The following is a 23,030-nucleotide window of genomic DNA, read 5'->3' on the forward strand; positions in this document are numbered from 1 at the left end:
CAATGCAGTTCTCATTCAATAAATCTTAAGTGCTTACAATGCATCGTGTACTCTTCTATGTACTGGGCAGACAGCAATGAGAAAAACAAGGTCCCTATTCTTATGGAACTAATGTTCTAGTAACAACTATTAATTATATACCATGAAATGTCTCAAACTCCTGGGCTCAAGTCATCCTCCTGCCTTAGCCTCCCAAAGTGCTGGGATTATAAGTGACAGCCACTGCACCTGGAAGAACCATGAACTTCTAACTTAGGCTTTTACTAATTATCTTCCTTGCAGAATAATGAACAAAAGATCCTTTAGACAAAGAACTTGCACTATGAGGTTTAATTGGAAATATTAAAATGGTTTAACAACTCATAATGAATTACAAAACTTTGATAGTTACATTGTACTATCATTTATGAGGCATTTATTCTTCATTATTTACACCTGAAAGAAACTGCATACTTGTGTGTTCTGTTCCCCATTTCACAGCAAGATTATGAAGAGAAGGTCTAAACTACTTATATAAATCAAAGCCCAACTGTGCTAGAAATGAAGTATAAAGAGAACTAAATCTACACACAGCTGTGCCATAAGAGCATTAGATGGTTTTAGCTCTTTTCTGGGGTATGAAAGCAATTTAGCTCATCTCACAGGAAACAAAAGCAGGTGCTGAATCATGAAAACCTCAATTATTTTTAGCATGCCTCTTAATTTTTCTTTCCCCTGGTTTCTTGTCGTCTGTGCTTGAGTCTTGAACAGGTAACCACTTGAGAGGATGCCGGCGATAAATGGGCCATGGAGGAAGTGTCAGCTGGGTCAGAAAAGAGGAAATGCATAAATTATAGCTATTAAAAGTTTAAAAAATTATGTATAATGCCAGGTTCCCAAACGACTCCCATGCTGAGGAAACAAAAAACAAAAAAATCCATATTCCTATAAAGGCTCTGTGCCACCGTCCATGCAAAACACTGTAAGATGATGGGAACAGGCTTACTGCCTACACAAATGGCTTTAAGACCTAAAAGAAAGGTGAGGGACCAGGTGTGGTGGCTCTCGCCTGTAATCCAAGCACTTTGGGAGGCCAAGGTAGGCGGATTGTTTGAGACCAGCCTGGCCAACACAGTGAAACCCTGTCTCTACTAAAAATACAAAAATTAGCTGGGTGTGGTGATGTGAGCCTGTAGTCCCAGCTACTCGGGAGGCTGAGGCAGGAGAATCGATTAAACCCGGGAGGCAGAAGGTGCAGTGAGCCGAGATCGCCTCAGTGCACTGCAGCCTGGGCAACAGAGTGAAACTCCGTCTCAAAAAAATTTAAAATAAATAAATAAATAAATAACAGGTGAGGGGGACCTGTGAGCACCATGAAAAACTCCTGCTGGCTTTGACCTTAAGATTATTACCTAGAGTAGCTGCCAAAGGAAATAAGCTATGTTCTTTTATATAGTTCACACCATCTGACACTATTTTGGCATTCTACTTTTCCAATGATAGCAAAGGGAAACGCTGTCTGGAAGGATGAGGGAAACATTGGCTTTGGGTCTCACTACTGAGTAGGTCTAACCAAACCAACCCGACTCACAAAACCCAGGTTGCCACTAACACCCACAAATTTCTTACCAAACATGAAAAAGCAAATCCGGCCATAACTATATAGACAGTCCACCCGAACTGTTCAGCCACGTATCCGTAAATAAATCCAACTATCTAGAGACAAATGAAGTATATTAAACACACTCAAACTGAGGGTTGGGAGGGAGGCGGGGGCGGAAATTAAACGTAAAACCAATACTTACTGCAGAAAAAAGAATAATTCCCTGAAACATCTGTTCAGCTAGCTTCTGGCCCTTGTAATCCTGGGGTGAAGCAGAGGAAAAAAAGAATTGGATCCACCGCCGAGGAGATAACAATTTCTGCCCTGACCTCAAAACTTTGGCACAGGGTAACCCCAATATCAGGGTCTCCCGCTCACCTATGGACCTGGGCAAGAAATTAAATTCTGGGCTTCCCGGGAGGAACTGAAACACCCTCACGGAGAATGGACAGGAGATTCTCGCGGAGTAGAAGAGAAGGGGACCCAGGAGGCAATTCGGTAAAGAGGGTGGAGGGTAACCATCAGGGCCCGGAACAGCGCAGCACTAGGTCGGTGCTCCGACAGGGGCTTCGAAGCTGCCAGGCACAGGAGCTGCGTGCGGAAGTCCCCGGGGCTGCGCCCTCACCATCTGCGTGGGCAGCGAGCTCAGATGCTCCAGCATGGCTGGCTGAGGAGGCGGGCAGCCGACCGCGGGTGGCAGGCTGCGAGGCGAGGGCGACCGAGACTTATGGACTGTGAGGGCCAAGGTCTGAAACTGCGCGTTGCCAGGCGGGCCTTCTACGCCCGGGAGAGCGATGGCTGCGGCCCCGGAAGCGGAAGTCTCCGACGGGCCGATACAGCCCATGTCCCCGCCCCGCACCATAGCTAGGCGACGTGCGCTTTTGCCGCGGCGTGCTGCCCGCGAGGGCAGCTGAGGCGGTGGCGGTGGCGGCCGCCGCGTCGAGGCATCGCGCGGCCGTGAAGGGTTCACCGTCAGTGCTGTTGGGTGCCTGGAGCCGCGGGCCCCGTCCCGAAAACTGTCCTTGACAGTGCCTGCGCGGCCCAATGGCCGCCAGCGCGCGCCGCGTCTCCATGGCGACGGTCTTTTCTCTGCGAGGACCCCGGCGGCAGGGCTGCCCCGCTGCGCCTGCTTGGCGCGACGCTCTAGCGGTCACCGCTGCGGGTTGGTTGGGTGTTGTGGGGCTGCGCGGCTGCCGCGGAGCTAGAGGGCAAGTGGGCTCGGCCCAGCGTGCAGGGGACGCGGGCGGCCAGACAACGGGCTGGGCCCCGGGGCCTGCGGCGCGGGCGCTGAGCTGGCAGGGCGGGCCGGGGCTGCATCCCCATCTCCTCCATCGCCTGCAGTAAAGGCGGCCGCGGCGAGCCTTTGAGGGGAACGACTTGTCGGAGCCCTAAGCAGGGGTATCTTTGAGCCTGGCGGGATCCCCGGCGCGTCGCATCACTTTCCGATCACTTCAAAGTGTAAGGGGGGCCCTACTGACCATTGGAATTTAGGGGGCTACCCTAGGCGGCATCCACAAGAGAGAGAATTTCCTTGGAGAGGGGACCTCGGTCCTCGGTTGTCCCTCTCATCCGCGTGGAGAGTCCCTCATCTGGGGGCTCCCGAACTCGGCCCTCTCACATTCTGGCCGACTTTACTGACCCTCACAGACCCAGGCTGGGCCCTCCTGATAGAGGCCAGCCAAAGGTTCACTCAGCCTCTCTTTCAAGGCTGGTGTATCTCTAAATCGTAGACCCTCCTCTGTTACCGTGAGCCAGGTGGGATGCTCACGTTTTGGAGAGAAACCGTTCTGAGGAACCCGGGCTTCTGGGTCCCAGCTGGCTCTCCGGCCCCCAGGTTATGTACTCAGGGTTAGCCACAGATAGTGAGATTCTAGGCACTCCCGGGACAGGGTGGGACTGCTGACCTCATTGATGCAACCAGCAAATATTCACGGCACCTTGTTTGTGCCAGACAACGGACCGAGGACACGGTTGTTACCAAGACCAGGCTGTTGCCTTGGAAGAGCCCAGAGCGTGTCAAGGGAGACAGCCACATCACGCCAGAAATACATGACAGCTGGATTAGCCCTGGGAGAGGGAGGCGCAGATGTGGGAGCTCAGGGGAGGTGCAGCTCAACGTGGAGTTTGGAGGAGGCTACCTTGACTTCTGAAAGCCAAGTGGGAGCCAGCCAGATGAAAGGGTAGGAGAAAGTGTATGTATATCCTCAGTGCCCTTTCATCCTTGCACGTGGCAGAGACCAAACAGTAAAATGCAGACACCTTTGACACTTTTCTGACCTCAGAAGGAGTCAGGACGTGTAGAAGGCAGAATGAGGGATGGGCAAGAGTTTATTCCTGTGTCCTTCCCATGCTCTGTATTTCTTGGTGTGATTGAACAGACTTTCTGATGTGTGTATAAATAGATACATCTTTGTGTGGTCTTTTTTTTTTTTTTTCTTGAGATGAAGGCTCGCTCTGTCACCCAGGCTGGAGTGCAGTGGTGCGATCGTGGCTCACTGCAACCTCTGCCTCCTGGATTCAAGTGATTGCCCTGCCTCAGCCTCCTGAGTAGCTGAGATTACAGGCATGCGCCACCAAGCCCGGCTAATTTTTGTGTTTTTAGTAGAGATGGGGTTTCACTGTGTTGGCCAGACTCGTCTCAAACGCCTGGCCAGTGTGGTCTTTTTTTTTTTTTTTTTTTTTTTTTTTGTATCCACGGTTTTGTATTCTTGGATTCAACCAACCACGGATTGAAATTACAGATACAGAGGGCTGACTCTAATATGCCGTTTTACATAAGGGACTTGACCATTCATGAATTTTTGTATACATGGGGAGTCCTGGAGCCAATCCCCGACTGATACTGAGGACCAACTGTGTTGCTAATCAAATCGTACACAATTGTATACTCTAACGAAAATGTAGTTACAGATCCAGGGTCTATAGTAAGGGTTAAAAGGTGGGTTCACAATATCTTGGTTGGTAAAATGTCTTTAAGGAAACATTTTACCAAGAGCTTGTTGAAGGAATTTATTTTTTAAATAAATTTAGTTCCACCTACTATCTTGTTTCCACTGAATTGTTTTGAAAAGGTGAAGGTCAGATGAGCTGAGGAGGACCAACCAGGACAGTGCGACAATTAGACACCACCTTCTTAAGAGATGAATAGCTAGCTAACAGAGATGGTTTTTGGGAATAGCACCTTAAATGTTTTTTTGGCGGGGCGCAGTGGCTCACGCCTGTAAGCTCAGCACTTTGGGAGGCTTGAGGTGGGCAGATCACGAGGTCAGGAGTTCGAGACCAGTCTGGCCAACATGGTGAAACCCCATCTCTACTAAAAATACAAAAATTAGCTGGGCATGGTGGTGCACGCCTGTAATCCCAGCTATTGGGAAGGCTGAGGCAGGAGACTCGCTTGAATGTGGGAGGCAGAGGTTGCAGTGAGCTGAGATCGTGCCACTGCACTCCAGCCTGGGTGACAGAATGAGACTCCGTTTAAAAAAATAAACTAAAATAAACATTTTTTTGTTTTTGCTAGTTACGATGGCTAGAAATGCACTCCAAACTTTTGATATCGATTGGATTTTGTGAATTTTTGTAACTTTTTCTCTGCTGTGGGTTTGTCAAGTGAATTTGGATAATATTCTTTTCTCTGAGGACACTCATGTTAAAGGTGAATGGGATACAACTCTGAACAGGCATGTTTTTACTGATGAGGCTAAGACCTCAGGTTACTTGGTCATAGACAACCTGAATCCATGTCTACTTTAGGAATTTTAAGTAGAAACTTAATTCTGTTATGTTATTTTTTATTTTAAAGACGGAGTCTTACTCTGTTGCCCAGGCTGGAGTGCAATGGCACGATCTCGGCTCACTGCAACCTCTCTTGCCCAGGTTCAAGTGATTCTCCTGCCTCAGCCTCTTGAGCAGCTGGGATTACAGGCCCCTGCCACTGCGCCCGGCTAATTTTTTTTGCAGTTTTTAGTAGAGACGAGGTTTCACCATCTTGACCAGGCTGGTCTTGAACTCCTGACCTCGTGATCCACTCCCCTCCTCCCCCCGGCCTCCCAAAGTGCTGGGATTATAGGCATGAGCCACCGTGCCTGGCTGAAACTTAATTCTTAAATTTTTTTTTGCTTTTCATCTTGTGATGTATAATATACAAGACTAAGCTTATGTATTTCTCCAGCTTTTTAAAAGTTTTTTATTAATGACTACCACAAAAATTTCAGATCCGAAATTGGGTTCTTGGAAACTGTTAATTCAAAATGAGTTTCTTGCAGAATACCATATATGCCTCCTGTTTCTTCCTGAATTAAAAAAAAAAAAAAAAGTGTTAGGGCATTTTGATGTCCCTTCTCATGTACTTACTGACTTTGGGGGCTTGTTTTGTTTTGTAGGGTTAATAACTGCTAATTTATATGACAGAAGAAAAAGATGTCATTCCGTAAAGGTATGCTCTTTCTACAAGTTAACTTGTTTTTATACCTGGTGAAAGATAAAGAGGTATAACGTAGGTTTTCCCTATCTATTTCAGTAAACATCATCATCTTGGTCCTGGCTGTTGCTCTCTTCTTACTGGTTTTGCACCATAACTTCCTCGGCTTGAGCAGTTTGTTAAGGAATGAGGTTACAGGTATGGGAACATTTACTAATAATGCCTTAGGATCTGTTGAGGACCTGGTATTCTCTGTGTTGCACATCCTAAGTTGTTCTTCTTCTGGTAGTACTAGCAGTTGTTTGTTAAGGGTTTGATCTGACAGAATATTCCTTTTCACTAAATCAGAGGCCTTAGGAGAGCCTCTGAGGGCTGCCATCTGTTCATATGTCAGCAGGACAGGGCTTCAGAAAGTGAGGGCAGACAAGTGTCCTTGGTGTTTGATGCCTGCTGTAGTCACTAGAGTGTCAGTCTAGTTACTTTCCTTCAGCTGTGCAGCTGCATCAGTGGGACTATAGCAATAAAAGTTTTGTCAAGTGATTTTTAAAAATCACTGTGTTGTATAATGCATTGCACAATATATTGAATTAGTTGTTCATACTGTTCTCCCTTGGTATTGAGGAATGTTTGAGGCTCGAGTGTTTGTCAAAAATCATTTTTGGATTGCCACCCACCACAGTTGACCAGAGTGAGAGACTATAATAGCTTTCTCCTGACTTTCACGGAGTGCTCTGATAGCATGTTTTATCATGTGTATATATGTATGATACATATAAAGTAATGCATGTTCCTACTGGAAAGTTTATAAAAAAGAGAACAGCGGCCAGGAGCAGTGGCTCACGCCTGTAATCCCAACACTTTGGGAGGCCGAGGTGGGCGCCTCACAAGGTCAAGAGATGGAGACCGTCTCAGCACTTTGGGAGGCTGTGGGCAGATCATGAGGTCAGGAGTACAAGACCAGCCTGGCCAACATGGTGAAACCGTGTCTCTACTAAAAATACAAACATTTGCTGGGCGTGGTGGTATGCACCTGTAGTCCCAGCTACTCGGGAGGCTGAGGCAGGAGAATCGCTTGAACCCAGGAGGCGGAGGTAGCAGTGAGCCAAGATCACGCCACTGCACTCAAGCCTGGTGACAGAGTGAGTCTTTGTCTCAAAAAAAAAAAAAAAAAAGAGACAACAGTATTCAAGCTCCATGAAGGCAGTTTGTGTACTGTTTTATCTTCTGTGCCTATGGATGGTGGCTGATACCTATAGCTGTTCAATAAATATTGGTTGAATGATTTCATTGCCTAAAGGTAACTTATTGCATTTTTGGCTTAGTACCTTCCAGTTTTTTCCTACACATCTTTTTTCTGTACAGTTGAGATTGTACTATATATAAACTGTACATTATGTGTTTTTCTGTATATCATAAGCATGTCACTGTGATGGTAGAAACTCTTCATACATAATTTTAATGTCTATTAATTTGTTTCCACAGGATAACATCTTGTGGTACAACAGTTTTAAGACTTTTTGAGGCCGGGCGCGGTGGCTCAAGCCTGTAATCCCAGCACTTTGGGAGGCCGAGACGGGCGGATCACGAGGTCAGGAGATCGAGACCATCCTGGCTAACACGGTGAAACCCCGTCTCTACTAAAAAATACAAAAAACTAGCCGGGCGAGGTGGCGGGCACCTGTAGTCCCAGCTACTCGGGAGGCTGAGGCAGGAGAATGGCGGGAACCCGGGAGGCGGAGCTTGCAGTGAGCTGAGATCCGGCCACAGCACTCTAGCCTGGGTGACAGAGTGAGACTCCATCTCAAAAAAAAAAAAAAAAACTTTTTGGTGGCAGCCCTACAATAGGAAATACATTACATGTAGCACATGTACATACATATGTATTTACTTATTGGCTGTCTATCAGAAAGTTAGGGATGTTTTATTCATGGCTGTAACCCCAGTGCCTAGATACTGCCTGGCACATAGTAAATACCAGGGTTCAATGAGGAATGAAAAAAAAAAAAAAAAAAGGCAAGAATGTATATAGGACAGTACTTGCAGTTTCCTTGTGTGATACACTGTATTTTCTTTGGTATTCTAAATCAGTTTTCTTTTTTGTAAGATGGAATTTTCCTCTTGCTTCCCAGGCTGGAGTGCAATGGCATGATCTCGGCTCACTACAACCTCTACCTCCCGAGTTCAAGCGATTCTCCTGCCTCAGTCTCCCAAGTAGCTGGGATTACAGGCATTCACCATTACACCTGGCTCATTTTGTATTTTTAGTAGAGACAGGGTTTCACCATGTTGGTCAGGCTGGTCTTGAACTCCTGACCTCAAGCGATCCACCTGCCTCAGCCTCCCAAAGTGCTGGGATTACAGACGTGACCCACCACACCCGGCCTCTACTTCAGTTTTCTATTGCAATCCAGAAACTTTTTCTGTATAAATTGATTGTGACTCACTCAATTGGTTTCATGCCTACTTGTGATTTGTGACTTAAAAAATATTTAGTTTGCTGCTATGTTTTCACAATTTAAATAAAATTCTTTCTTTTGATTATATTTCAGATTTTGTCCTTAGGAAACTCTTGATACAAATTGCCACAATACATTCTAACAGGTTCTGTTATTTTCCTACCAGTAGTGTATCAAAGTGCTGTCGGCCTATTTTAAAAAATGCTTCCTCCATTTTTCCAAAAGCTTGTTTACTTACAGGGAAAGTTTCAGGGCTATATGCTTCAGTTTAATGGGGGAGAATGAGGTAAATCAGAACCATAATCCTTACCTTCCCTTTTTCCATGTCTTGGACTCAAAAGCCCATGAGATTGTATCACAGTGCCTTCCTTGTGTTTTCAGATTCAGGAATTGTGGGGCCTCAACCTATAGACTTTGTTCCAAATGCTCTCCGATATGCAGTAGATGGGAGACAAGAGGAGATTCCTGTGGTCATCGCTGCATCTGAAGACAGGCTTGGGGGGGCCATCGCAGCCATAAACAGCATTCAGCACAACACTCGCTCCAATGTGATTTTCTACATTGTTACTCTCAACAATACAGCAGACCATCTCCGGTGAGCTCTGCTTATGTGATTCTGCTTCTAGAGGATGATCTAGAGCAGGCCAGCTGCCAATCCAGGAACTGTTTTTCTGTGGTTTGTATGTTGTTTTATACAATTGAAATTGTACCACCGATAAACTGTACAACTGACATATTTTTTTAGGATTGTATTATGAGCTTATCCCCATAATAGGAGAAGTGATACAAGGAGCTCATGCCAGGAAGTCAGTCAACTGTCATTCTGCACTGTTAACCCCACCTGACGTTGTTTTGGTAATAATACTTTCTCAGTGAAGGTAGCAGTAAATGTTGATTTATAAGTTACAGGTTCCTTATTTCATGGACATGTTCTGAGCAGCTCTGGTCTAGAGTGGGAAGGGACTTAGCAACAATGGCAAGGTAGTGTTGTGAAGCTGATCACAGGCTGATAACAGGTCCTGATCCAAATCTTGACTTTCCCCAGAGTGATCTGGGGAAATTTGGATAGTCCAATCCGTTTTGAAAATGAACTAAGACTTACAAAACTTACTCCAAATTTGTTGGTCTAACAAATTAACCAGTTGTCAAATTTCTAAAACATTTTCGTCCTTATGGCCTTCTCCATGGTTCATACTTAGTTTTTGAAGCTGTAAATTCTGAACCCATTTAAAATACAGAAACAGAAGCTGTATAAAAATAGACTACAGAAATAACACTAAGTACCCACAAAACGCTGATTTGAAACTGACCTAGAAAAAATGTGCAGTACTCCTTTAGCAAACACTTTTTTCTTACAGGTAGTGCCTCCGACTTGAGTGGTGGAATTACTCAGTGAATTAACAAGTCAGTCTGTAGATAAGAGATTACTCTGTTAGTAATTAGCATTCGCTACCATCACTTTGACGTCTTTTCTTCACCAGTGTATTTATTGGGTTAAGAGTTGGATGGTCTAGGTGGTAACGAAACGTTCTTAATTCTGTATTGTATTTTTCTAGAGTAGTTTTAGTGTTATAAGATAATTACTATATAATCTTGGTTCAGGGAGGGACGTTCGTGGGAATAACCATCACTTCAGACGAGGAAACCAAAGCTCAGAGATAAAAGGAGCTTGTAAACACCTATTTGGTCCATAGGGTTTCTTTTGCATTATTCCCTTATTGGTTTAGAGACATTATTTGAAACTAAAATTTAGTGTTTTATCTTCATCAGGTCCTGGCTCAACAGTGATTCCCTGAAAAGTATCAGATACAAAATTGTCAATTTTGACCCTAAACTTTTGGAAGGGAAAGTAAAGGAGGATCCTGACCAGGGGGAATCCATGAAACCTGTGAGTTCCATGCATCCTTCTTTGTACTTGGCAGTATTAGGAAATAATGGAATACCTGGGTGTCTGTGGATATAGTGCAGGTAGTTTCCTGGGGACCAAGCCTGGGTGGTTCTAAGAGTCCTTTCTTCTCCTGAATGGGTACTGAAAGCATCCTAGGAGTTTCTATGTAAATAAAAGCACAGCCAGTGCAGTATCCTATGCCAATTATTCTTTCCTTTTCCAGTTAACCTTTGCAAGGTTCTACTTGCCAATTCTGGTTCCCAGCGCAAAGAAGGCCATATACATGGATGATGATGTAATTGTGCAAGGTATCAAAAATGTTACCATGAGTGCTGTTCTCCACCCAGATTGAGTACAATTGCTAAATAAAACAATGGGCTACAGTGGGCTATAGTGGTTGTTTTATTTATGGTCTTCTATAAAATGTCACCACAGGGAGAAGTGGGAGTAACAGGAAACTCTCAAGGCAACTGAAATGTAAATCTTAACATCTTGTCTATTTCAGGTGATATTCTTGCCCTTTACAATACACCACTGAAGCCAGGACATGCAGCTGCATTTTCAGAAGATTGTGATTCAGCCTCTACTAAAGTTGTCATCCGTGGAGCAGGAAACCAGGTAAATTGCTTACCACACATCCCTCTTCCTACAATATCGTTTATTGGGAAGAGGTTGCAAATTCAGGGAACTCTTTTGCTGCAATTTACACTCACTCCCTAATCATTTCATCACAAAACTCAAGCCTGCTTTTCTGTAGACTTCTTCATGGACTTGACAGCCTAATTGTTCTTCTTGAACATCTGGTTTAATATGTCAACATCTAGGTTCCTATTCTAACTTGGAATTTCAAGTATCTATTATCTAATCTGAAGAAGTCATAGTTTAACAGCTGTTTTCTCTATTGGCTATAAAATTGTATCTTTTGTTTGAAGCAGTAAATACATTATGTCCTATCTGTTTTTAGTACAATTACATTGGCTATCTTGACTATAAAAAGGAAAGAATTCGTAAGCTTTCCATGAAAGCCAGCACTTGCTCATTTAATCCTGGAGTTTTTGTTGCAAACCTGACAGAATGGAAACGACAGAATATAACTAACCAACTGGAAAAATGGATGAAACTCAATGTAGAGTAAGTATGTAACTGGCCGAGCTGTGAAAAACTGTTGTATTTCAATTCCGGGAGTTGTGACTAACAGGAGTTAGTACTTTTCACTAACATTTGTTTTCTGTCCCACCAAGAGAGGGATTGTATAGCAGAACCCTGGCTGGTAGCATCACAACACCTCCTCTGCTTATCGTATTTTATCAACAGCACTCTACCATCGATCCTATGTGGAATGTCCGCCACCTTGGTAAGCAGAATTAACCAGTGGCATAAGCTAGTAAAAAGAATTGGTATCTAAAGAACTATCCTCAGGGATGGGGTATATTCTTTGTTTCCCTTAAGTTTTCTGCACAATTTCACATGGCACAATGATGTGCCTATTTTTGTCTCAAATATAAGGTTCCAGTGCTGGAAAACGATATTCACCTCAGTTTGTAAAGGCTGCCAAATTACTCCATTGGAATGGACATTTTAAGCCATGGGGAAGGACTGCTTCATATACTGATGTTTGGGAAAAATGGTATATTCCAGACCCAACAGGCAAATTCAACCTAATCCGAAGATATACCGAGATCTCAAACATAAAGTGAAACAGAATTTAAACTATAAGCATTTCTCAGGAAGTCCTGGAAGATGGCATGTATGCAAAGTAACAGTTGCTAGGCTTCAATGCCTATCGTAGCAAGCCATGGAAAAAGATGTGTCAGCTGGGTAAAGATGACAAACTGCCCTGTCTGGAAGTCAGCTTCCCAGACAGACTATAGACTATAAATATATCTCCATCTGCCTTACCAAGTGTTTTCTTACTACAATGCTGAATGACTGGAAAGAAGAACAGATATAGCTAGTTCAGCTAGCTGGTACAGATAATTCAAAACTGCTGTTGTAACCTGTGGCCTGATCTGTAAATAAAACAACATTTTTCAATAGGTGTCGTATTTTTTTATTCCAGATAACTACTTCCACTCACAATGAGGTGAATTGTCTTTTTATAGAATTTAGGGATTCCAAATTGCCTGGTTTTAATACAATACATATTCACAAAATTTACACAGCTCATGCATACCATAACTTACACACATTATACATAGAAGTTTAGCAGTCTGCTTAGAATGTTAAAAAAATACTCAGAAAAAAAAGACATGGTTCTGTTACACATAATCTGTACTGAAGTCATAAGCATCATCGTCTTCAATCATTTTATCCAAGATAAAAGACCTTGTAGACTGTTCACCTATATTGCAGGAAAATAAAAAGAGATTTTCAAAAAGTCAAAGTGATTCTACACCATGCTGCTTTGTTAGAAGAACTCCTTTTGCCTGCCTCACCTGCTGTAGACTCCTCAGACAGTGCCTCCCCTGTCTCTTCTGCAGCAAACATGCCTGAGCTCTTTTCCTGTGTGACAGAAAAATGTTACTGGATTAGTAGCCCTTGTCTTGCTCATTTAATCCAAGTAGTTATGTACCTGAAAAAATTAACTCTTGGAGGTACATATAACGGGATGTGTAAAATTAAGGCTAACGGATCACAAGCCTCAAATATTTCCTATCTTCAGTTCTTTCCCATTATGTATTATAATGCTAGAAAACTCACTTCAGTTTTAAACAACTCATGGAGGACACACTTACATCAACTTCTTCATCAATAATTTCCTGATCACTGTCTTTGTCATCCTCCTCCTCCTCCTGCTTCCTTTCTTTCCGTTTTGGCAATTCTTCATGTATGTCCTTTTCTTCTATTATTCCATTTGTCAGACCAGAAGACTGGAAAAGGATGCTACTGGCCAAATGAGGACCCTTGATGGCTGGGGAAGAAACAAAGCCCATGTAAACAGATAAGACCTCTATTGGCCTGTCAACTGATGAAGACAGCAGTGACACACAATTCTCACCTTTTATGCTCTGTGCATTGTTCTTTTCCAGTTCTTCCAGATTGAAGTCCCTTTTCATGTCTACCACAATACTCTCATTAAAATATGGAGGAGGAGTCCAAGATGTAGGGGTATGGCAATAGTAAGCTAATGACGCACTGATATTAAAAATAAGATGTGTCAAAAGGAGGTTTATTCTAGTGGTCACCAAAATGCCAACAGAAAAGAAAGCTTACCCTGTCCACTCAGACCACAGCAGTTTGGCAGCACCTTCAACATTTGGGATTCCACCTTTTTGGTGCATACCTCTTCTCTGAGCAAGCATAGTAAAAAATTCCAGAGAATTCCTGTAGCCTGGGACAGTATATTTCAGTACTACCTTAAAAAACAAACAAAAAAGAGAACTGTCCTTCATCTGACACATCAGTACTTTAAAAAACTTCCAAAATTTTTCTACTGAAAATGCTTATGATGAAAGAAAATGGCTCCAAGGAGCTCATGAGAAGGGGTTTTTACCTGTCGAGCATCAGCCTGGGCAAGGATGGCACTGGCAGCCTCCATCGGTTTTACTACTTCAATACTTGCTGGACTTCGCAGAGCAAGTGCAGAGGAGGAATTAAGTGGAGATACGATGAAGCTTGGACTATCTATGATTGTGATCTGTTTGTCCAAGGGGACAACTTGCATGCTCCTGAAAGAAGAGAGATGGAATTGATGGGGGCATTGGTTTATTTGGAAGGTAAGAGAACATGAAGCTCAGAGTTGGATTGAACAGACTCAGCACAGTCAGTCAGATCCAGTTTATCATCATTTGCTTCACATTTATCTAAAACTGTAACAGCATACCCAACTGTTCTAAAGAGAAACACTGCATGTTACAGCTTATATGTTTACATCACCCAAAACACATGCTACTTCCTTTGCTATAAATACGCCACCTTCTGGCCGGGTGCGGTGGCTCATGCCTGTAATCCCAGCACTCTGGGAGGCTGAGGCGGGTGGATCACTTGAGGTCAGGAGTTCGAGACCAGCCTGGCCAACAAGCGCTGTCTACTAAAAATACAAAAATTAGCCGGGTGCCTGTGATCCCAGCTACTCAGGAGGCTGAGGTTGCAGTGAGCCAAGATAGCACCACTCCAGCCTGGGAGACAGAGACTCCGTCTCAAGAAAAAAAAGATCTAGGGCACGGTAGCTCATGCCACCCAACGAAAGTGTAATCCCAACACTTTGTGAGGCCTAGGCAGGTGGATCACTTAAGGCCAGGAGTTTGAGACTAGCCTGGGCAACACAGTGAAACCCCATCTCTACTAAAAATACAAAAACTAGCCAGGTGTGGTGGCAGCCTTCTAGCTGGCAAATTTCTATTGATTTCTCAAGGCCAGGTTCAAACATCACTTCCTCTGAGGGAGCTTTCCTCTCTATCTATTTGCTTAACTTGTCTTTCAAACTGAATTGTGGGCAGCTGTCCCACTCCAATCAGTTTTTCTCCAAGCCTAGCACTGGCTTAAATCTCTTATTTCACCAAAAGCTTTAAAAAAAATTAGGCCAGGCGCAGTGGCTTGACCTGTAATCCCAGCACTTTGGGAGGCCGAGGCGGGCAGATCAGCTGAGGTCAGGAGTTCAAGACCAGCCTAACCAACATGGAGAAACCCGTCTCTACTAAAAATACAAAATTAGCCAGGTGTGGGGGCACATGCCTGTAATCCCAGCTGCTCGGGAGGCTGAGGCAGGAAAATTGCTTGAACCTGAGAGGTGGAGGTTGCAGTGAGCCGAGACTGCACCATTGCACTCCAGCCTGGACAACAAGAGCGAAACTGTCTCAAAAAAAAAATCACCTTCCTTGAGATAACTAAAATAAAACAGTGTGTCACTAGTAATATTACAATTATGGACACCTCCATTTACCTTGTAAGCCCCATGGATACACCAACATTACACATCTGTTCTTGTTTTAAGCTATTGATAATGCTGCTTTTCCCCACATTTGGGAAACCTACAAATAAATGGGAAATCCAGATATAAAAAGCATTATATGTTGGCACTCATGAAATTTTCACTGCCTAATTTTCCATTTCCCTGATGTTTAGGGCAAGATCAGAGTTGGATCTGTGTCTTCACTTCAATACTAAGGCCAATTTTAGTTTCTTCATTTTTTGCACAAGTAATGAAAAGGCAGGAAAATACTGTAAATTCAAACAAACCAAGAGCATTTAGAAACCAGCTTCCTATAGTAATCAGTTCCAACAAAAAACCTGAATCTGGAGCAGTTGTGTAAGTTTTCTTTTTTTCTTTTCTCTTGAGATGAGTCTCTGTCGCCCAGGCTGGAGTGCAGTGGCACCATCTGGGCTCACTGCAAGCTCCGCCTCCCAGGCCATTCTCTTGCCTCAGCCTCCCCAGTAGCTGGGACGACAGGCAACCACCACCACGCCCGGCTAACTTTTTGTACTTTTAGTAGATGGGGTTTCACCGTGTAAGCCACGATGGTCTCAATCTCCTGACCTCGTCACCCACCCGCTTTGGTCTCCCAAAGTGCTGGGATTACAGGCGTGAGCCACCGTGCCCGGCCAACAGTTGTGTAAGTTTTTTTCTTTAAATTGTGTGTGGTTATGTGCTTTTAGTAAGATATAGGCAAGAAGCTAGTATTTGAGTGAGCCTTTTACTTGACAACAACTCCATACACTGCTGCTTGGGCACTTGGAGAGCTGGCTAAACTTCTTAACTATTTCAACAATTAAAAAGTAAAAAGTAATGAAATGAAACTCACCAATTACTCCAACCTGAATGGCTTTGCCGCAAGTCTCCTGAAAACTTCCAAGAAGTTTCCAAAGGCCCTCTTTCCCAAAGCAGACTTCACTTCCGAATGGAGCAGCATTCTTCTTTGCCTTCACACGCTAAAATTCCAAATAGTTGAATTATTCTGGCAACTTACCTGAAAAATCATTTTAACAAACCCCAAGCAATCAGGCTCCAGAGCCCAGCTCTTAAACTAACTACACTGCCTTTCAGATTATCTCTGGCTGAAATCAGAGTTGGATCTTGTAATTTTTCATTTATTTAAATCAAGATTTTGTACACTCATCATATTTCAACCAAAATCTGAAAGAACCACATATCTTACTACTAATAAATGATACCTTGGTTATCTTCCCTTTATCCTTCGGTTTTGTTGAGGCTCTGAACACCACTGTTGGCAATTCTTTCTTCAAATAATTTAGCCAGCTCTCCAAATTCTCCTTTGGTACCAGATCTGATAGGAATTAGAAACAAGACATTTGCGGCCAGGCGCGGTGACTCACGCCTGTAATCCCAGCACTTTGGGAGGCTGAGACGGGCGGATCACGAGGTCAGGAGATCGAGACCATCCTGGCTAACAGTGAAACCCCGTCTCTACTAAAAATACAAAAAAATTAGCTGGGCATGGTGGTGGGCGCCTGTAGTCCCAGCTACTAGGGAGGATGAGGCAGGAGAATGGCGTGAACCCAAGAGGCGGAGCTTGCAGTGAGCCGAGATCGTGCCATTGCACTCCAGCCTGGGTGACAGACTCCGTCTCAACAAAAAAAGAGAAGTAAGACATTTGCTCCAATTTCACTATTTTGTTGAGATGCATTTCAAAATCTGGCAACTATAGATTTTACTCTGGTTTACATTTTCCCAGTCTTTTCAAAAGGATTTAACTAGAAAATCAGGGCAGGGCAAGCTCCCCTACCATGCTGCCTGTATCTTAACAGAGCTCAGCATCTACACTTCTCTATTTCAATTCCCTTTGTATTGCTCACTCAAAAATTTCAGGACAGACTCAACGTCTCGATTACAAACCTACTAACCCTACAGCTATGTTTCCAGAATTTACCTTTAGCTAGCAGCCAATTGTTTCTTTTATTCATTCATTTTTTTTTTTTTTGGAGACGGAATCTTGCTGTTGCCCAGGCTGGAGTGCAGTGGCATGGTATTGGCTCACTGCAACCTCCGCCTCCCAGGTTCAAGCAATTCTCCTGCCTCAGCCTCCCAAGTAGCTGGGACTACAAGTGCCTGCCATCATGCCTGGCTAATATTTGTATTTTAGTAGAGATGGGGTTTCGCCATGTTGGCCAGGCTTTTCTCGAACTCCTGGCCTCAAGTGATCTGCCTGCTTCAGCCTTCCAAACAGCCAATTGTTTCTTAACCCCAAAAATAATTTTAGATTTCATTCCCATTTTCTGCTTTGTAATTCTCTGTTCTGGGTTTTCTTGTTCCTGCTGCTGAAACTCAGATGCATAATTATGCATTTCATTTAAATATTTTGTCACATACGTTCCAATTTATTTCACTCTTGAACTAATACCCGACATTGTGTAGGTGTGGGGAATTTGTCACACTGTCATCACTTCCTAGATGAAATATACTACACTTAACTGGGTATAACAGCTTACACTCTTATTTAAAAGACAGTAAATACTGAATGGCAAAAGAACAGTAGAAACCAGTTGAGTCAGTTGTAAAAATCACCTCCTCCCCACTGACTAGCACTGTCTCTGGCAAAGTGCACATACTTTGGCTGTGCTGAGGTCAGAGTTGGATCTAATCAGTCTTCAGTGACTATTAGACTGTATCCTCATACCTCACCAATGTACATGGAAGACAAAGGATACCCTCTTTACCCACCTGATTTATTCAATATAAGTACCAGCTTTTTCTGTCCACTCTGGACAATGGCCTCTTCTACCTGAGGACATCTGCAACCAAGAGGATCTCTGGCATCCAACACCTCTAGGACAACATCGGAGGCTTCAATCACCTATTAAGTAAAAAATAACCAGAACGACATCCCTTGCTCTGGTAATACCTTCAACAAGAGAGTACTGACATTATCCATTTGGCAACAGGGTGAGCTCAGAGTTGGATCTCATGTCTTCACTTTGGTATGAAGAATGTTGACCCTCATCATTTCTCATACAGGAAAGTAAAACATAGGCCTCTGATTAAGATGGATCTCAAAAATGAAAATATCCCTGTCTTTGAATCCTCCCATAGTGAATTATGTAGTTTGGTAGGTCCCTCTGGCCTTGCCAAAAGCTGCTGAGGGGCAGTCAGGTTCTATCCACGGGGGAGTGAGCTTGGGAAAATGGATGTTGGGGATGGGAGTGCTGGAGAGCAACTACACCAAGGAGACAATACCCTCTTGTCCTCTTTCACTTAGGTTTCAACAGAGTACTTTAGAGACCCTTAGCCTGACATTGCTTACTCCAATGTACTTTTCTCAATCTCAACACTATGTCAACATTTAAAAAAAAAATGTTGTAAATCATGCTTACAGGCAGAACCAGTTTTGTGCAAATATTTAGAACCAAAGAAACTATTTGTCAGGTAAACATAGCAGGAAAGGCATTAAACAGCATAAGTTAGAGTCAAGTCACGAAATGATTTGTTGGTGGAAGGTGGGAGGAGGGAGAGGATCAGGAAAGGTAACTAATTGGTACTAGGCTTAATACCTGGGTGATGAAATAATCTGTACAACAAACCCCCACAACACAAGTTTACCCATGTAACAAACCTGCACACGTACCCTTGATCTTAAAAGGTTAAAAAAAAAATGACTTGAGTCTTTTAAACCTCATTACTACTGTCAGACACTGACCTAGGCTGAGATACCTTTTTAAGTTCTTGGCAGTACAGCTTCTTTGAATTCTGTTTTCCTGACTTGGCTTTGTTCTCAGTTTTGCAAAGCCCAAATGCCTAGAGGATAAAGGGGGAAAGGACACAAAATTAGAAGTAGAGCAGTTGTAACCTCTATCTCCATTTTCCACAGCTGAGTAGCAGCACTTGCAGTTGTTAAATAGGTAAGATGGAGTCTGAACTCAGTTGTCTTCCTCCCAAGAAGCTCAGCAGCCTGTAGATGTGCTTTTATTTCTGCACCAGAACTCATCTCTCAGCCAGGTGCAACAGCCCACACCTGTAATACCAGAAACTGGTAGGCTGAGGTGGGTGGATCACTTGAGTCCAAGAGTTTGAGACCAGCCTTGGCAATATAGTGAAAGCCCGTGTCTACTAAAAAAAAATTAGCCAGGCATGATGGTGTGCTTCTGTAGTCCCAGCTCCTCAGAGACTGAGGTGGTAAGACTGCTTGAGCCTGGGTGGTCGAGGTTGCAGTGAGCTGTGATTGTGCCACTGCACTCAGGCCCAAGCAACAAAAACAAAATCAAAACCCCTGATCTCTCATTCATAAAGAGACCTAATCATACCTTTTCCATAGGTTCCACATTTGATGGCTTAATATCAGGATTAGTTTCAAGTTTTCTTTTCTTTCCTAGTTCCTTCTGCCTGTCAAGTTTCTGCTGCTGTTTTAGTTCTTCAAGCTGTGTCAGAGCCGTAAGGGAAATAGATGAACCAGTGACTAGTGTTGTTACCTTACTCTGAAAAATATCACACATAACACACTATACCACTCATTGAAAATTCTGGCTAACATAACTTACCCTCTGTTTCCTTAGCTCAGCTTCCCTAAGAAGAGCCTCCTTAAAGGGAGCACTGTTTGGAACTCCTGGGTCTTTCCTAGGCTTCTTGTGACCCCGCTTTTTAGCCTCCTTCCTTAATTTTCGATGATGTTCTCGAACCTATTAAAGAGATTTTGTCTGCTTACAAAAATATCTTTATACTTAAGCAGAATTCAAGTGAGAAACCAATCTGGCTGCAATTTAGTTATGCCTATAAAATGTAATAGGAAAATGGAGCTTTAGTTGGAATCTTACAAAGTAATGCATAGGTAAGTATAAAACAGTAAGAAAATGTAACTAGAAGGCTCTCTATGCAGAGATTAACATGTTGAACAAATTTAGAGACTTATCACCAAACCACTGCACTTTCTCACAGCTGCACTCCTGATGCCTAAGAGCTCGTGCCCATGGTCAGTCTATCCAATGCCATTTCCCGAAACCAAATCACATTAACCCGTACTTTCCCGCAAAGGAACAAGGCAAAATCAGTTTAGCAGTGTTTAGTATAGCTCTCTCAAGCACTACACTTACCTTTTTTTGGATTTTATACCGCTTATGGCAGGTCATGCGTTTACTTGCTTTCTTTAACTCTACAAAGAAACATCACAAATCTGTTAACGCAAATGATTAGTTCTGGGTTAACGCACTATGGAGTTATATCCTTTTCTCGTGTTATTGGCTGCCAAACCTAACGTTAAGACTAATGCGAAATGCCTAATGCAAACATACATGCCACTTTCAAATTCCAGAGAATTAGATTCAGTAGATCCAGAACGGAGTCCAAGTTCCCTGCACCTACTCTTACAATATCAGAATGGGATCATACACAGCAGCGTGTACGAGCGTTTATGAGACCCAAAACGACAGCCACTTTGTGTCAAACAGCACGAATCATAAGGCAGGAGAGGAACACTGAGTCTGGGAGGCGATTCTCAGCTCTCACCTGGGCCAGCCTGCACGTGGCCACGGAAAGGAAGATATTGGGCCTGAAACCTGGCTCAGAAGCTGCTTCCTTACGAAAATCTAGCCTAGTCTTTCCCACCCTCTGCCCGTCTTGGTTCCACAGAATGAGCCCGCGCGGTTAACATGATCGCCGTAGGGACTTCCAACTCTCGGTCCTACGAGGAAATAGGGCCAAGGCCTACGCGTAGGCTCTCACCCCTGTATCAGCAGAGACAAAGCCGTAGCCGTAAAAGAGCGTCGTGGAGGCTGCAGCAACTTCCAAACATGGGTCCCTCCACGCCCGCTTCCCGACCCCACTTACTAGGCCGCTTCATGTTGGCTGTAGAAAGCGGCACGAGCACGACACCCTGCCTCCGCTAGCGCCACGTGTGAAGTGAAGCCACTGACGAGCGTCACGCACTTACGCTGCCGCCGTAAAGTGCGTCACCGCCTCTCTGCGTGCGCGCGCACGCAGTGTCGCGCGGAGCAGGGATCGCTTGGCGGCCGCGGGACTGGTTTTGCGGCGGCACCGGGAGGGGTAAGGGAGGTGAGGGCGGCGGGTGCCGGAGCGACGGCAGGGGCCGCGGCCGGAGGAGCAATAGCAGCAGCCGTGGCGGCCACGGGGCGGGGCGCGGCGGTCGGTGACCGCGGCCGGGGCTGCAGGCGGCGGAGCGGCTGGGTAAGGCCGGGCCCAGGGCGGGTGGGGCCGCTCCCCCTCGGCCAGCTGCCGGGCCTTTGTGTGGGCCCGGGCGGGCGGGAGCCGCCGCGGAGGCCCCGCCCCGGCTGTGGGGACGCGCTGGTCGGGCCGGGCGCGCGGGGTTGGGCGGGGCGCGGCGGCGGGCCTCCCGATGGGCCCAGTAGCTTTGTCGCACCTGCCGGCAGGGACAAAGGCGCACTAAGGCCCGGAAACTCCCCGCCCTCCTCTTTCCCGCTCGTCGCGGGGCAGCTTCAAAGCTGTCAACGTTTCCCTCAGCCCCCAATACCAGTGACAGGTCGGGAAAGTCCTTCATTTCCTCCGTTGCTCAGGGCCTCTTTTTTTTGTTGTTATTTCTTGGCGGTTCGACACAAACTCTTACTGATTTTTCTTTCCGTATTTTTTCCGGGTGTTTTAATCAATGGGACTTGTATAGTAGAGGCCAAATATTTCAGCTTCTCATCTCAACACCACAAAGAATCCGGGTTTTTGGGAACTGTGTATATTTCTTGGTTTGGGGAAGCACGGTTTTGTTATTATAATTTTTAATTTAAAGGGGCAGAAAGAGTTGCAAAAATATGGAAAAAGTCCTGAAAAATAAGTACACGGTATAGTGAATATAGAAATTCTTACAGTAGTTATAGAAGCGTATGTTGGGGTAAAATGTTTTAACTTACTTTCCAACACATTAGGACTCTTGACAAATAATTTTAGGTGTTTTTTTTTCTCCATTTGGCTATGTGCTTTCCCCCAAAAAGTGCATATTGGACTCATGCACATAAAAGAGTAGCATAATTTTTGCTTTATTACTTACAGGTCGCCCATATTTGATTTTGAGCTCCAAAATGGAAGATTGGAAAATATGTTTTGAAGAGGTGTTTCAAATTAAAACAATAAAGAGTTATGTGTGGATGAATGGAAGGGCCTTGACCGCTTTCTTTGGCTTTGGGAATGTACAAAATACCTCAAATGTTAATATCCTACCAAAATTCCCAAGATAAGTAAATTGTGGTATATCTGTATGATAGATTACTATCAAGTCATCAAACATCATGAGGAAGAATGTTGACTTGGAAGAATCTTCACTAAAACATAGGCTGTAAAATACGTGGTTTGTTAACATTTTGGTAAAAAATAATAGGTAACTAAGGCATAAATACCAAAAAACTGTGAATGACAACGTTAAAAGTGGTTTTTTCTTGGAAGTAGATTTATAGGTGTTTTTTTCCTTTGAGTCCTGTTTTCCAAGATTTTGTTTTAGGCATATATTGTATTGCTAAATATTGCTAGAAATACAGGAGAGGGCTAAAGTTCATAAACGGTTGAAATACACCGTTTGTCTATACTAAGTCGATATTCTTCCAGTTGCACATTATTAAGTATTCTTAACTGCCACTATAAATTATTGATTGTCAGACTCTTGAACTTGTAACTGTAATCAAGGCCATTTTAAAAATTGGAATTGAACTCTGGAATCTGTCTTTCCTCTTCATGGAAAAACAAAATTGCTGAAGGGATGCTTACAGGCTTTTTTTTTTTTTTTTTTTTTTTTGAGACAAGGTCTCACTTTGTTGCCCAGGCTAGAGTTCAGTAAAGTGATCATG

The 23,030-nt window shown here is 44.0% G+C and overlaps 4 protein-coding genes and 3 non-coding genes across 19 annotated transcripts in view; 2 read left to right on the forward strand and 5 right to left on the reverse strand.

Annotated features, from left to right (window-relative positions):
• Window positions 1-315: 315 nt before the first annotated feature.
• SPCS1 (signal peptidase complex subunit 1) lies at window positions 316-2,647 on the reverse strand. 2 transcript variants are annotated; one of them, XM_025375931.1, is made up of 4 exons: window positions 2,208-2,647; window positions 1,785-1,844; window positions 1,609-1,695; window positions 316-802 (listed from the first exon to the last, which is right to left on the reverse strand). In XM_025375931.1, the coding sequence occupies exons 1-4, from the start codon at window positions 2,442-2,444 to the stop codon at window positions 677-679; spliced, it is 510 nt and encodes a 169-aa protein (XP_025231716.1). In that variant the 5' UTR covers window positions 2,445-2,647; the 3' UTR covers window positions 316-676. The 2 variants fall into 2 exon arrangements, with proteins under 2 accessions (XP_025231716.1, XP_025231717.1); XM_025375932.1 differs by lacking the exon at window positions 1,609-1,695 and having other exon boundaries at window positions 2,208-2,444.
• On the forward strand, window positions 2,407-12,381 carry GLT8D1 (glycosyltransferase 8 domain containing 1). 3 transcript variants are annotated; one of them, XM_025375928.1, is made up of 11 exons: window positions 2,407-3,040; window positions 3,534-3,762; window positions 5,962-6,014; window positions 6,099-6,197; window positions 8,837-9,050; window positions 10,226-10,343; window positions 10,567-10,651; window positions 10,849-10,961; window positions 11,308-11,474; window positions 11,585-11,697; window positions 11,850-12,381. In XM_025375928.1, exons 3-11 carry the CDS (start codon window positions 5,999-6,001, stop codon window positions 12,038-12,040), a joined length of 1,116 nt encoding a protein of 371 aa, XP_025231713.1. In that variant the 5' UTR covers window positions 2,407-3,040; window positions 3,534-3,762; window positions 5,962-5,998; the 3' UTR covers window positions 12,041-12,381. The 3 variants fall into 3 exon arrangements, with proteins under 3 accessions (XP_025231713.1, XP_025231714.1, XP_025231712.1); XM_025375929.1 differs by having other exon boundaries at window positions 2,407-2,790; XM_025375927.1 differs by lacking the exon at window positions 3,534-3,762.
• GNL3 (G protein nucleolar 3) lies at window positions 12,370-21,324 on the reverse strand. 2 transcript variants are annotated; one of them, XM_025375926.1, is made up of 15 exons: window positions 21,105-21,324; window positions 20,322-20,380; window positions 19,773-19,910; window positions 19,539-19,652; window positions 18,949-19,032; window positions 17,962-18,094; window positions 16,455-16,567; window positions 16,085-16,211; window positions 15,226-15,313; window positions 13,837-14,011; window positions 13,557-13,699; window positions 13,342-13,478; window positions 13,079-13,254; window positions 12,779-12,845; window positions 12,370-12,684 (listed from the first exon to the last, which is right to left on the reverse strand). In XM_025375926.1, exons 2-15 carry the CDS (start codon window positions 20,355-20,357, stop codon window positions 12,602-12,604), a joined length of 1,614 nt encoding a protein of 537 aa, XP_025231711.1. In that variant the 5' UTR covers window positions 20,358-20,380; window positions 21,105-21,324; the 3' UTR covers window positions 12,370-12,601. The 2 variants fall into 2 exon arrangements, with proteins under 2 accessions (XP_025231711.1, XP_025231710.1); XM_025375925.1 differs by having other exon boundaries at window positions 21,055-21,240.
• Window positions 14,067-14,143, reverse strand: LOC112619935. Its single transcript, XR_003118412.1, has one exon. It is a non-coding gene; the product is annotated as a small nucleolar RNA SNORD69 (small nucleolar RNA).
• LOC112619943 lies at window positions 16,332-16,415 on the reverse strand. Its single transcript, XR_003118416.1, has one exon. It is a non-coding gene; the product is annotated as a small nucleolar RNA SNORD19B (small nucleolar RNA).
• Window positions 17,853-17,920, reverse strand: LOC112619932. Its single transcript, XR_003118409.1, has one exon. It is a non-coding gene; the product is annotated as a small nucleolar RNA SNORD19 (small nucleolar RNA).
• Window positions 21,312-23,030, forward strand: part of PBRM1 (polybromo 1) — a 149,138-nt gene continuing 147,419 nt past the window's right edge. For 3 of the 9 annotated variants that reach the window (XM_025375914.1, XM_025375916.1, XM_025375920.1), the window contains exon 1: window positions 21,312-21,411. The gene's annotated coding sequence lies outside the window, so the exon portion shown is untranslated. Of the gene's footprint in view, window positions 21,412-21,600; window positions 21,725-22,242; window positions 22,302-23,030 lie in introns of those variants that run through there. The other 6 variants (XM_025375913.1, XM_025375919.1, XM_025375912.1 and 3 more) reach the window with 4 other exon arrangements.

Source organism: Theropithecus gelada, chromosome 2, assembly GCF_003255815.1.
Source record: "Theropithecus gelada isolate Dixy chromosome 2, Tgel_1.0, whole genome shotgun sequence".
Classification (NCBI taxonomy): Eukaryota; Metazoa; Chordata; class Mammalia; order Primates; family Cercopithecidae; genus Theropithecus; species Theropithecus gelada.

Excerpts from the sequence above, each read along its gene's own strand:
- SPCS1 (XM_025375931.1), bottom strand. The coding sequence starts at position 2,444 with ATGGTGCGGGGCGGGGACATGGGCTGTATCGGCCCGTCGGAGACTTCC. Across the intron at positions 1,696-1,784 it reads GAATTATTCTTTTTTCTGCA|ATAGTTGGATTTATTTACGG; the intron begins GTAAGTATTGGT and ends ATTTGTCTCTAG. Across the intron at positions 803-1,608 it reads GATTTGCTTTTTCATGTTTG|CTGACACTTCCTCCATGGCC; the intron begins GTAAGAAATTTG and ends TTTCTGACCCAG.
- GLT8D1 (XM_025375928.1), top strand. Across the intron at positions 10,344-10,566 it reads AGGGGGAATCCATGAAACCT|TTAACCTTTGCAAGGTTCTA; the intron begins GTGAGTTCCATG and ends TTCCTTTTCCAG. Across the intron at positions 11,475-11,584 it reads TGGATGAAACTCAATGTAGA|AGAGGGATTGTATAGCAGAA; the intron begins GTAAGTATGTAA and ends TGTCCCACCAAG.
- GNL3 (XM_025375925.1), bottom strand. Across the intron at positions 13,479-13,556 it reads CTGTGGTCTGAGTGGACAGG|TGCGTCATTAGCTTACTATT; the intron begins GTAAGCTTTCTT and ends TTTTAATATCAG. Across the intron at positions 13,255-13,341 it reads CAATGCACAGAGCATAAAAG|CCATCAAGGGTCCTCATTTG; the intron begins GTGAGAATTGTG and ends TTTCTTCCCCAG.